We start from the raw sequence: 14,387 nt of genomic DNA, 5'->3' as shown, positions 1-14,387 counted from the left end.
ATTTGCTGTAATTTTAATTTTCCACTTATAGGCGATAAAGCTTTGTGTCGATCCCAGTTACTCTGGGCAAGAAGAGTTGACCTAGATTTCTAAGTTTCAAAGGCTGTGTTTTCACATCATTGCTACTACTTTAGTGCTTTCATAATTTAGGTTTTCTGGCCTATTTCAAATATCAAACTTACTTGATACAACAGAGTTTCCCTAGGGCATTATGTGATTTGTATTATATTTGTGAGTTCAGTTGTTTGCAATTAAGCTGATGCTGTTAAGAAGAAGTGCATTTTGAATTAAAACCTAAAGTGTACAAAAGCAAACTCCAGTCAACCTGGAGAGATTCACTGAGCATTAACAAAGTACAAAGTTTTCTTTTAGTGAAATAATCCAATGTTTGTCTTGTGTTTCATTGATTGTTATCAACATGTTATCATCACTCATTGGTGCAGAGGTACAATGACCCATATCTGAGTTAAAGTTACCTTTATATAGTCACTTGGCCTTTTGTAGTCTAATTAGCCACATATGAAAAATCCAGATGCAGCCACACTTTGCAGTTTTGTTCATTTAGTGACCAGAAACCATATATTCTAGTTGGACAATCACACCTGTACCCAGTTATGCGATAGTCAAGAGTCGTCTTTTTTTAACCTACTCCAAATATATGTTGGTCAGGCTAAACAATAGGTGCTTTTGCTTGGTGCCCATACATAGTGATGTTGGGTTGATTTGTTTGAAAAGTACCTAACTGATTGACTGCATTGTAGCAAATGTGGGCAGCTTTAGATAGTTTCCAATTCAGACACAAAACAGCAAAAAATGTTTTCTTTGTTGGAATCATCAGTTTGAAAGATATTTCTGATCATGGAAATAGGGTTCTTTAGTTAATATAGTTCTGTAGCACTAGTTGCCTAATGAAGAGGACTTACCTGTTTCCTGGGAACATGCAGCAATGGTGGTGCTTGATAGCTGGTTGACTGTTATATGCATGTGGTGGATATCAGCCATAAATGCTCATATGTGCTGTTTTACTATATTTACTCATTTCAATATGAGTTACATTTTATATTTTCAATATTAAATCATTTTATACTTTATCTATAGAAGCCATTCTGTTTTTGTGGCAGCGCACTCCTTATTTACACACTCCATGGGGTATATTTGCTAAACTACGGGTTTGAAAAGTGGAGATGTCGCCTATAGCAACCAATCAGATTCTAACTTTCATTTATTTAGTGCATTCTACAAGATTAAAGCTACAATCTGATTGGTTGCTATAGGAAACCTCCACTTTTTCAAACCCGCAGTTTAGTAAACATACCCCCATGAGTGTATTTTTTTACTATTTCCACTTTGACACAAACCAATATACCCATTCTTAAAAAGCCAGTGTGGACAGACCTTAATTTGATGTTCTAATATCAGATACTGGTGAACAATAATTAAATTAGATTGAATATGAATGTACCATTAAACAGGTCTAAAGTTCTGTTGTGGTTTAGAAAACATGCTATGATCAGCATTCCACAGGCTGTTTATTAAGTTGTCATCTAATAACTTTCTGCATACATGTACACTATTATATGAATCTACAGTACGTATTTTCACGCACATAACTGCCATTTTGTTATTTGTTTATAGTTATGTATTGGATAAAGCGACACTGCTCAAATCAGTGAAATGGACATTTAATGTAGTATATTGATTTGCACATAAATATATTTTCCACAGTGAGCAGTACATATTGACGTAACAATTTAAATTTAATAGCCTTTTTCAACAAAAAGCTGAGTCAGATGCTGCTTTAATCGAAAAAAAACAACATTACCCATGACTTAATTTTCGCTTCTTTTCAAACCCTTTTTAGTTTTCCTCTTAAGAAGAACACAAAAAATGAAAAGCAAATAAAACAGCATACGTTTCTGATTGTATTACATTGCTTTCTGTATCTGTATGCAGCTCCCAAATCATGTAGGTTTTGTATTTCTCAAATAACATGTAATAATGTTAAATATTATTTACAGTGTTTGTTTTAAAAGAAAGAAGCAAGTGGACATGCTAAAAAAAAACAATAATAGTAAGAAAGATAATACATTAGTGGTGTTGTTGACCAAGGTCAAACTTGGAGTTTTATTTAGCACGAAAACACCTTCAGCCCTTACTATTCTTAATTGTTAGTTTGCTTTGTTTATAAAACGTTATTGATGCATTACAGAAAAAAATGTAAACAAAATGAAAAAATGCTATGGTGCCAATGTCACTGCAATAAATAGTAATAATTTCATATTCCTTGGGAATTTATAAGTAATTTATTCATTAGGGAAGATTATTTTAAAGCCCCCTACAAAGAAACATAATAACTAAGGGCCTGATTCATTAAGGATCTCAACTTGAGAAACTTCTTATTTCAGTCTCCTGGACAAAACAATGTTACAATGCAAGGGGTGCAAATTAGTATTCTGTTTTGCACATAAGTTAAATACTGCCTGTTTTTTCATGTAGCACACAAATATCAACTTTAAATTTCAGTGTACAAATAAGCTATCAAGTATTTGTGTGCTACATGAAAAAACAGTCAGTATTTAACTTATGTGCAAAACAGAATACTAATTTCCACCCCTTGCAATGTAACATGGTTTTGTCCAGGAGACTGAAATTAGAAGTTTCTCAAGTTAAGATCCTTAATGAACCAGGCCCCAAGTTCTATAACCATGTAATGATGGGAGTTATAGGAAAGTGTCACAATAGTATTTCCTAATATGTTTACATGACAAGGAGTAGTGAACTTGCCTTATTCAGAAATTGCAATCCTAAATGTAAGAACAATGTGAATGTGTGTGTTTGGGGGTGTGCAGAGTAGCACTCACATCTAAAATCTAAGGTAGACATTATTAGCAAGCATTTAAAAACAAATCAGAAGACATCTATAGAACAAGAACCAAGTTAACTAGAGACATAAATGATATGCTAATACATTATAAATTCTGTAGATTTACCATTTAAATATTACCGGGACAGCTGAATAATATGATACTGGCTAGCACTGGTAAAAGGACTCTTAGGGGGGAATTCATTTCCCCCCGAAATACCGCCACGTTGAAGATATTACCGTTATTACGGTAATATTAACCCGGCTTTCTGCTCGCAGCTCAGGGACCTGCAAGCAAAAAGCCGGTGTTAAAACTATTGTAATAACGGTAATTACGTGCACTATTACCGTAATAACAGGTAATAATGTGCAGGCCACATTACTTTTAACAGTAACGCGGCTAATTGAATTCCCCCCTTACTGCTTCGCCAGCCAGCCTTTGGTCGATCTGCTTATGTGTGAACCCGGCTTGCTGAGTCGCGCATGTGCACTGGAACTGGAAGCCCAGATATGGGCTTCCAGTTCCAGAATTCTGAAATAAATAAAAAAATTGTTTAAAAAAAAGAATAAAATGTTTAATAAATATAGTAAAGAATTAATTAAATCGGAACATTCCAATTCAAAGAAAGGCTTCATTTACATAAATAAAGTCTTTCTTTATGTATTATCCCCCATTATCACCATCCTAAGGTGTATATAGGCTATTGCCAACTTGGGGCTTTGTCATGTTTTTGTTAAATAGACCCCTAAGTGTGGTTTACCTCACTTCTGTTTGATTTTGCCAATAGAATGTCTAGAAAGCATGTATTTTGTTGCAGGTAGTGTGCATTTTCTTTATGCCCTTTTAGGTTGCTTGAGACTGAGAGAAAAAATATTTTATTTAGCTTCATAAAAAAATTATTATATGCATTTTATTGAGCACCAACACAATCTTCAGGCTTGAAACAGAATCATTAATGAAATGTTTAAAATCACTGGTACAAGACAGATAAGAGCCCTATTGTAGCTTAGTGCCAAAGGTGTATATGGTACAGGAGGTGGAAATACTGGAGATGAAAGTATAGAGTTTGTGAGATGGATATCCTGCAGCAGTATCTGACCTCCCAGTATTGGCTTTTGGCATATTGATTTCACTGCTTTGGCTGATGTCTGACCCTGCTGACAGAGGGAGTTCAGGTCATGTGAATAAATGATATCATTCTCAAATTGGACTTGTAACAGATGGAGAGGTAAAGCTATCCTTCCACAATAGTGTAATATAGTGCAATATAGCACAGCTGCTCTGTGTGGCAGCAAAGGGTGAAAGAGCTTAGTTGTGTAATAGCATCTAACCTCAGAGCAGTTCATGGGGTTATTTAATCAATAATCAATAAAGGTGGTAAACTAAATTTATTATCTGTCTTTTGAGAAGATAGGCGATAATGTGATTTAATAAGTCATACATGTTTTGTAGATAATAACGTTTCAGATTTCTCAAAATGACAAGGAGAAATTTGGAGGCTAGGTAAAACAGTTTTCTATATTCTTACCAGCTCCACCTATTTGTACACCATTCGTTGCAGTGGTTTTTACATCTGTTATTTCACCTTGGACAATATTTTGTCATTTGAAAAACTTCAAAAAATATATATTTTTAAATTGACTGTTCTTGCAAAGATGGAAATATTTTAAAAGAAAAATATATCAACACAAAAATGACAACAAAAAAAAATCCCTCCACTTTTCCTTTGTTGAGCTTTCCTACCTTCCTTTGGTGCTGGAAAATTCAGTTTGATCAGGCTTGCAGTTTCATATTGGCTATTCCCCTGTAGAGGTTACTGACAAGACAGCAGAACTGGGCAGCTAAGACTCACTGCAGAATAGAATCAATGAGCTGAAACAGCTGCTTTTACTATTGAGAGCAGCAGTGTAACAGGCAAGTGAAAAGGGGGAAGTGTTGGAGGATATTTTTATTGACAAAAATGTAGGTAACCGCACAGCACCCACTTGTATGTTGTTGCTTTAAAACATTTTTCAGAGTTCTTTCAGAGCAGCAACTAATTACTTATAAGCGTGAGTTGCTTCCAGGCAAATTTGCCATCTTTTACGTGAGGACAAATATTGCACATCACAACAGACAAATTTAAAAACCATCTGGAATCTCAACAAGGGGAACTTGTTACACATTTAGCAGGACATAGAAGCAGAGCAGTATGCTACATATAAACTGTGATGTGTACAGATGGAACGGGGTTAATTTAAACAAATGGTGCAACCTGGCACATTGTAGCATGAGGCAGAAAATTCTGTGCCCCTGATCTCCCCACTAAAATCACTATCATAGTTACCTTTACTGTATTAATTAAAGTGTGAGAAAGATTGTTGTTTTACAATTAAGAAACTAATACAGCACAGGCAACTGAAATTGTAAATTAAAGTGGCGATCCCATATAGATTTGTTTTCTTTAAATAGCAAGTAGAGTACACTTTAAGCATACATCTGATCATTTTTCTTAGCTTATCATTATCTCCTTTTCAAAATCTCTATGGAGAGCATACAAGTATGACTGAAAGTCACAAGTAGGCACAGACTAAAATTCTCAGCGTGGTATATAAAGGCAGACTTGAAAGAAGGAGGGTGAGGATTTTACAATGCAGGGACAGCTTAGAGCGATGTTCCAAAGCCTCTTTGCTCACTACATCATGTGCTATGTGACTGTGGTTGCCATGGTAGTCACAAGACACTGGGAACTGTGTATAAATATAAATCATTAATAGCAGCCTGAAGAAACAAACCTAGAAAAATAGTAATTAACAAGCTTCTTCTTATAAAGCCCTCCACTGTGTTTTATGTTAAAGAAAACAATTTTTTTTCATGGGTTTGCTGCATTAAGTTGTAAGTTTGGGGGCAGAGCATTTTGTAAAGGGTAGAATGAGTTATTTTGAGTGGTCTGAGGACTTGCACCAGTTGGTGTAATATTGGCTAATACACTTGTATACAGTGTGTATTGAAGTGTTAAGTGGCTGTAATACCAACTAGTACTGGATTGCTAAATTTTTAAAACTAAAAAAGGTATATATTTCCATTTCAATGGCAAAACCAAAGTGTTAGGCCTGCAACAGTAACAGTTTAATAGAATTTAATTTCTATAATACCCAACATGCATTGTAGGATGCCATATATTTGTATATCATATACCCCATATTAGTTCAGCTATAGTTTTACAATTTTCGCAAACAATAATTCTCTCAAATGATTTTTTATTAAAAAACACATCGCTGATATTCGGCTATTTTGCAGAAAAAATTTAAAACGGTAATGACTTTCAAATTTTGCCTTGAAAGCCATTGCCTTTTTAAATTTCCTCTGCATCGGTCACTTCAGAATTCGCTGCTTAATACTTTTAACCCTAGAGTGAATCCATCTATCCAATATTTTCTCAAATTTTAGATCACAATTTCTGCTAGCATACATAAACTTCTCAAGTCCTACTAGGAGTATCCAGTGTTCTACTTTAGGGGGACTGAACATTGGGCTGTATATACTATAGCTAGCTTTAATATATTTATTAAAGATTGTCTAATTGTTCTGTTTACCACATCCTTCAAATACAGACCAACAAGACATAGTCCCGGATCTACAAGTGGGACAGAAACACCAATTCCAACACTAAACATTTTCCCAAGACTTTTGTACTATAGGGCGCTCCCAAAGCAGATGCTATAAGGAAACAACACCTACAAAATAACACATATTTAAACACTATGGGCCTGCTGATACTTGTAGTTCCACAGCTGCTGGAAACGCCTAAGATGCCATAGTTTGTTTTATAGTGAAGGCTTTGCTCTGACGTTCTGCATAATTGCTTGATGATATCATGAAATGCATTAAATTCCATACATTTATTAATATTATTATTGTAGCACTGTATTGAGAATATATAGTTATTCACATAAGTCTATGCCCCATTGGAGATTACAGTCCAAATTCCCTACTGAACACACACTATGGTCCATTTTGCCAGAAGCTAATTAACCTACCAGTTTGTTTATGGACTGTGGTAGTGTTATGGCTAGTGGCTATAGAAATGAACTTTCAGAACATGAGACAGAGGTCTTCACCTTTCCTGTAGAGCTCTATATGCTCACAGGTACTTGGATGCCCCCAGATCTTAAGCCCATGTATAGTGTAAGTTTATATACTATAGCGCATCTGTTGATTGAAGGCAGTAACCAAGATAGGAGCGGATTGTCAAGGGTCTGTTGCAGGCAGAGAAATTAGGTACAGGCCAAAGGGTCAGGGTTGGCAGCGAGAAAGCAAGTCCAGTATTCAAGCAGAGGTCAGGGCCACAAGAAAAATAGCAGGGGCTACAGTCGGGGCTACAGGAAATCAGCCATGGTCCAAAGTTCAGGCAAGGGTCACAACAGGAGATCAATCAAAAGTCAGAAGACAAAATAGCAGATCAGCAAAAACACAGGTAGTGAATGCTATAACCGGCATGAAGGCTAAGCCCTCCCTGACTTAAATAAATAAAGCGCCCAATGAGAATTAGGTAGGTACAGGAGGTTTAATCAGCCACATGAGGTTGTTAATTAATTAATTGATATGTGCGTGTGTGCCCGGCTGCGTCTACTGCCCATGCACACAATGGGATAAGATACAAATTCCACACAGATAGGAACTTGGTCACAATTGAACTCATGACCACAACATTGTGAGGCAGCAATGCTAAGCACTGTGCTAAAGCGCTCGGTGGTAGATGGAGATGGCAATGTATCACACTTCATTAAGGTTTGTGGAAGCCCTTAAGCATATTGATGTACCCACAGTGAACATCAATGCAGGATTTTTGTCTTTGCAATGCTGCTCAATACAAATTCTTGCATTACAGACTCAGAGCATGATCTATGCTTATTATGTATTGTCAGTCATCATTTTTTTTTTTTTAGACATTATTGTTTAGTAAACTGTCCCGGGTGGGAAGTGTGCAGAGAAGAAATTAGGTTCAGATGGTATAAACTGCTACTTCGTACGAGAAGATGTTTTTTTATATTTCAGATATTTGCTCTAAGGTTCTTGGTTGAGTTTTAGTATCTAGCTCTTACTCTAGATTTCAACATCCCTACCTTCATTTCTATGCACACAGGTAGAAAATTCGGTTCAACAGAGACACATTTAGCAGACAACAATTATTTCAGAAAATCTATTTCCTGGGCTTTGCGGATATTTCACATGGTAATTTTATATGCTAGGTATTTTTGGCACAATGCAATCTAATTCTTTATATATCTCCTCCTACACTGGGTTTAACAACTTTCTAGAAATTGAATAAGGTCAAAGTCAACGTGTGCACAGATTTTTTAATTTGGAAAACATAAAGGACATATGTTTGATTGCCATTTTGCTAACACTACAGGATAGTAGAATTTCATTTTTTTTTCTCCCTGTAACACGAACAGCATTGAATATCCTTTACCTTAATGAGCACTGAAAATGTCAGCAAACCTGTGCACCTGGAACATGTTATTAATAGAGATACTAAGGCAAATTGTATTACTTTGTTATGGCAGTTACCACTGCAGATACAGTACAGCAACTTGCTAAATCTTTGAACTCATGCCAATATCCATATAATATTTGTACTCAACAAAATTGGAGTTGTACTTTAATATCTTAAAACTGTCAATTTAGTCCAATAAAACGAAAGCATTAAATGTGTTAGCTACTGTTAATATTTTTTAACACCAATACAAGTTTCTTTAATACAATTGTCAGCTTAAGCATGTGACCCGAATATAGTATTTACTGTAGAAACAAATAATTTATTTCTTTGGCTGTACCCAAATTTGATCCTCGTGTTGTTATACTAAGTGATTGCAAGACTCTTTAAAAGGGAGCTCTGCACCAATTAGTAAAAACAACTCCTATTCCTAGTTGATAATTAGATGATTTGAAAATTATTGCTATTGACTTTTCTGCTGCTGTGATAAAATAAGCATATATCAAGTGCATTTGCTGCATTGAACAAACGGTGGGGATCATAGGGAAGGTGTAAACATTCCTCGTGCCTTACCAGATGGAAAACCAATTTCAAGTTTTTAATGCTCTATCTGTGAGCTGGAGATTTCAGGGGAATGGAATGAAATCTGTTTGCAGATAGTAGCCTGGTGCTCTCCCATTCCTTTCCTTTCCCATTTATTACAATAGAACATGACAGGTAGCCATGACTGGTATTAAGATGGCCATACATGGTATTAAGATACCATATATGCTTAAATTCAATCATAATATTCAATTGTTTCTAATCAAATTGTCATTAAAACGCGTGTGTGTGACAATCGATTATGACAATATAGCAAATATGAACAGATGTAGATGTCTGAATCAATTGATAATACAATCTGGAATGATGGAAAGTTTTAATCGTAGTAGTCAAATTGAAATTCCTTGAAGCTTGTGTATTCTAATCATGCAACAAAAATGTAACCATGTTATAGTGTATAAAGTGATCACTCATTCAATACCTGAGAAAAAAAGATTACAGCGTCTGTGATAATTTAAATTTTCTTTAATTGAAGATTTCTTTAATTATGTATAAAGCTACTTCTGAAAACATGTATGGCTAGACGAAGGTTTTTACTTTGTTGAAACAATGATGATGGGCATGTCTGTGGGGAATAATGCTACACCCAAATGGGGAAATAATCTATGCTATGTTTATTATAAAACATTAAACAGAAAACAATTCATAACTCATTGATACACTTGGAAAGAGATCAAAATGCTGATACTTCATAGAAGTTGTGTGTCAACTCCGATAGGGAATAAATAAATAAAACAATCAAAGAGAGAACACAAATGGATCCTATCTAAGGTAAGAATACCACCGTAGAATCATAGTCACATATGATATTATTTATTTTGATCTAAAAAAACCAGTCAATATAAATAAATATAACATAAAATAATCAATAAAAATATTAGTAAAATATTATTCATATATCAATTAATCCGGAACCATTCTGATTTTATGGTCTATTGTATAAAAAACACCTATAGTGCCCATATAGGGAACAAGAAAAAATCATGGAAGTACTTTATACCATAATCTTGGACTGATGATAATATAAGGTCAACACTTCGCGATCGTATTAAATATAATCCATGCACCAATTAAGAAATGTATAACACAGTTTTATGTAAATCACAGATATTTTGAGGTTACAATCTCTCAAATATTGCATCAGCCCTTATGCCGTTTAGGAATAGTACATTACAATAATACAATTAGAACATCTGATTCATGAAGTCTTGCCTGCGGCTTAGAACTCCACCTGCCAGAGCTACATATCGAATCTATCTTCTATAGTTAAAAGTATTTGTCTTGCTGCAATGATCTTTCTCAACTCTGGACTCTGTGAAAGGATTTTGCAATAGTAGTGGAAAGGATCCAAAGTGGAATAGAAATGTCTCGTTCAGTCTGTTCAATATAAGCAATCAAAATAGAGTCCTCTGATCACGATTAGATAGAGTATAATCTGACGCGTTTCTCCACTGACAGTGTGGGTTTTCTCAGAGATGGTTTTTTTATACAATACACCATATAATCAGAATGGGTCCAGACCACTTGATATATAAATTATGTTTTACTAATATTTTTTATTGATTATTTTATGTGGTATTTATTTACATTGACTGTTTTTTTTAAATCAAAATACATTTTATTATATGTGATTATAATTCTTACCTTAGATAGGATCCATTTGTGCTCTCTGTTTGACTGTGTGGAATAAGGCTGGGTACACATTACAGAAATCTTCTCCCGATGTGTTATTTATAAAGATTTTACCAACAACTGATTAAAAAAGTCCCAATCAACATGTAGATTAATGTGTACACACTATACGCGTTTTACATGATTTACCTTCAGATCTGTGCTCTTCATCTGTCATAAGCATCTACTGAAAAGATCATGTAAACACTATGGAGATCCTGAACGTGAGAGCATACACACTGTAGAATTGGAACAACATCATTCCATCTTTGAATGAGATTTTTAGTTTGGTTTAATGATCTACTTTGGAGTGATAATCGCTCATCGTTACAGTGTACACACTAATGCAATATTGGGCCGAACAGTCGTATATAAGGTGATTGGCCCGATAATCGGCAGAAAACCCTCTAGTGCAGGGTTTCCCAAACCCAGTCTTTAGGGCTTCCTAACAGTGCAGGTTTTCCGGATCACATGTGACATAATTAGGACCACATGTGGATCTGTTACAATGTGTCAGTCAGTAATGAATACACCTGTGCTCCAGCAAGGAGATATGGAAAACCTACACTGTTAGGGAGCCCTGAGGACTGGGTTTGGGAAACCCTGCTCTAGTGTATACCCTGCATAAACACTATGCCTTGTCATTTAAGAGATAGTTACAATTAGATTATAGAATATACAAGATTATTTTAGATGGACAGGGTACTAAAATGAGCAGTAGGCAGTAATGTTAGAGTATATTTGAATGCGTTCACTATTTCAGCGTGCAATGAGATTTTTAGGCAGGCAAAAGATCTAATTTAGAAATGGTGTTATCCACTATTCTCCCATTTCTTTGCTTTGCATAGGCACAAAATAACCTTAGGAGGTATTAATTTACATAAACAGTGTACACAAAAAAAACTAGCTGGGTAATATTATTGTACAGTGATTTCAGTATGTAGTAATCAAATGATGTAGATTTAAAGGAGACACTTTTAAATGACTTTAACTCCTTTAGTTGTGACTATATAATAAATAAATTTCAAGCAGTGCAATAATTGTGCGCCCAAAACTGAAACATTTATTCCTTTAAGGAGAATGTTATAATGCATATTTTGGTGATAAGACAAAATTAGAACTTGAATAGGGAAGAGCAATGTGTATAGTTGAATCTTGCATCATCACCATCCAAATCATTTGACTAGCTGACTAAGTTTTTCTCAAATTGTATTTTGTAATTTAACTTGGCTGTTTTTCAAAAGCATAGAGTAGGAGTATGTACTGTTATTCCTATGTGTTAAGAGCATTACTCTGTATTTATAGCTTTGGCTGGCTTGTTAGTGTACATTTTTTTGTATGTGAAAATCCTATCAGTCTGCAAAATTAACCAAATGCAATTAAACTAATGAAAAATACTAACTGCTGGTACAAGCAGGAGTGTTGTCAGTGATAAAAAAAATATTAGGACAGAGGCAACAATGCTTTGCATGGCTAAATAAAAAGGAAAAATGTGTACTGATAGATGACTTAATATATACTAAAGGGGCCACAATGATACCATCAAATACCCAAATTAAATTAGCTGTACACACCATTTGCTTTAAATGCTAATTAATGAATTTGACAGCCATAGGGAGGAGCAAGTTTGAAAAGAGGAGATCAGTGCCCTTTGGATGTGTCAGGTCCTGCATGTATACACAAGTGTATATATCATCATCATCACCATTTATTTATATAGTGCCACTGATTTTGCAGCGCTGTACAGAGAACTCATTCACATCAGTCCCTGCCCCATTGGAGCTTACAGTCTAATTTCCCTAACATACACACACAGACAGACAGAGACTAGGGTCAATTTTGATGGTAGCCAATTAACCTACCAGTATGTTTTTGGAGTGTGGGAGGAAACCGGAGCACCCAGAGGAAACCCACGCAAACACGGAGAGAACATACAAACTCCACACAGATAAGGCCATGGTCGGGAATTGAACTCATGACCCCAGTGCTGTGAGACAGAAGTGCTAACCATTTAGCCACCGTGCTGCCCATATATCACACACTGGCACATTTTATTAATCTCCAGTTTTTAAAACTAAATAAGTATGTATGAATATTGAGAACAAAACATGTTGCTGTATAGAGGGAAGTGATCACATTCACTTATCAGATGATACTGAGTTTTGTATGTTGGTTGCATTAGGTGAAACTCAAGGCAGTAAAATATTAAATACTAGCAAGGCACATGTTCAATGAGATACAATCCTGTTGTCTTTGAAATATTTATATCATCATTTAAATGTCATGCTTCAGGTTATTCACTTGCAGACAAAACAACTTGTTTACCAAAGGAATAATCTATGAGTTTAAAACATAATTCTCTACTGCAGTCATAAAGGCCACATGCTATTGCAGTAATAAAGACTGTGATGTACTGATGTGATTTTAGGACTGCCACCTGGCACATGAACAACCTACATTGTGCATTTACAAAAAGCCTGAAATGTAATCAGAGAATTTAAAGCGGTGGTGAAATACCTTAGCCGCCTATTTAAACAGAGACTAAATATTTTTTTCTGTTTGTAGATCAAATGTTTGTTTGATGGTTTCATTTAAAAATAAACAATATCAGCCACAACCATCAAATTTGGCTATGCAGCCTTTAATATTTGTAAAATCTAGTAGTATTTAAATAATATTAAGTATTTCAAATATTACTTATTGTCCATTTTTTCCTGCCAAGCCTATGCTGATATAGTTCATACTTAATTTTTTTTTACTTTGAATAGCGTATGCTAATTGCCTGTATTTTCTCTCTCTCCCAGGGTAATCAGGAAGCTACAGCACCTCCCGACACAATGGCGCAACCTTATGCCTCTGCTCAGTTTGCCCCACCACAAAATGGTATTCCGGCAGAATATACAACTCCACATCCCCACCCAGCTCCAGACTACACAGGCCAGTCCACAGTTCCAGAGCACACGTTAAGTTTGTACCCTCCGGCGCAGACACACTCTGAACAGAGTGCCACGGATACAAATGCACAAACTGTCTCTGGCACAGCAACAGTAAGTTAATACTTACAGCTTTTGTATTAGTAGAGAAAGTGACCATATCAGGAAAATTCTAAAGAGTCTAAATAAAAATTTTTTTTTTTACAGAGATTTATTAAAGGTATACATTATATATACTGTAAATCTTATTTATCTATTGCTCTTATGCTATACCAATTTTAAGTTAGCCTTTTGTAAAGTGTTACTGACGCTGCTGACAATATTTAACCCTACCTCAGAGTGCCATTGTTTTTGTCACTGTTTGTCACATAAGTGCTGAGAAATATAATAGTTTGGGAGATGTGACCAAGCAGCAGGGGTAATATCAGATGTTAGTGCATACTTGCCTACTTTTGGCAAGTTGTATCCGGGATAGGGGCATGTCTAGAGGGCGGGAGGGGGCGGTGCGTGTCCAAATGTGTCATTTTGGCCCCCCCGTGACAAATATGCTGTTTTGTCGCGGGGCCAGGGCCAAAATTACGTGATTCACTGCGAATCGCGTCACTTTAACCCCACAACCCCCACAATTGCGGGATGCTGGAGACTTGCCAGACCTCCCGGGAGTCCGTGAGACCGACCCGAATTTCGGAGTTGGCAAGTATGTATTAGTGACAGCATATTAGATATCACATGGTTAGTTCGAAATTACTGGAAACTGGGAATGTAGTGAGGAACTAGATAAAATCTTCTGATTCCTCAGAGATATAATACAACCTTATGCATCACCCTGTACAATGG

At 35.6% G+C, this 14,387-nt stretch overlaps 1 protein-coding gene across 6 annotated transcripts in view; it reads left to right on the top strand.

The window, feature by feature from the left end:
• RBFOX1 (RNA binding fox-1 homolog 1) overlaps positions 1-14,387 on the top strand; it is a 522,788-nt gene that overhangs the window by 284,393 nt on the left and 224,008 nt on the right. For all 6 annotated transcript variants that reach the window (XM_075179846.1, XM_075179848.1, XM_075179845.1 and 3 more), the window contains exon 2: positions 13,422-13,664. In XM_075179846.1, the coding sequence (XP_075035947.1) occupies positions 13,422-13,664 (243 nt within the window). The remainder of the gene's footprint in view (positions 1-13,421; positions 13,665-14,387) is intronic.

This window comes from Mixophyes fleayi, chromosome 7 (genome assembly GCF_038048845.1).
Source record: "Mixophyes fleayi isolate aMixFle1 chromosome 7, aMixFle1.hap1, whole genome shotgun sequence".
In the NCBI taxonomy this organism is placed as follows: Eukaryota; Metazoa; Chordata; class Amphibia; order Anura; family Limnodynastidae; genus Mixophyes; species Mixophyes fleayi.
This window is presented reverse-complemented; position numbering and strand designations above follow the sequence as displayed.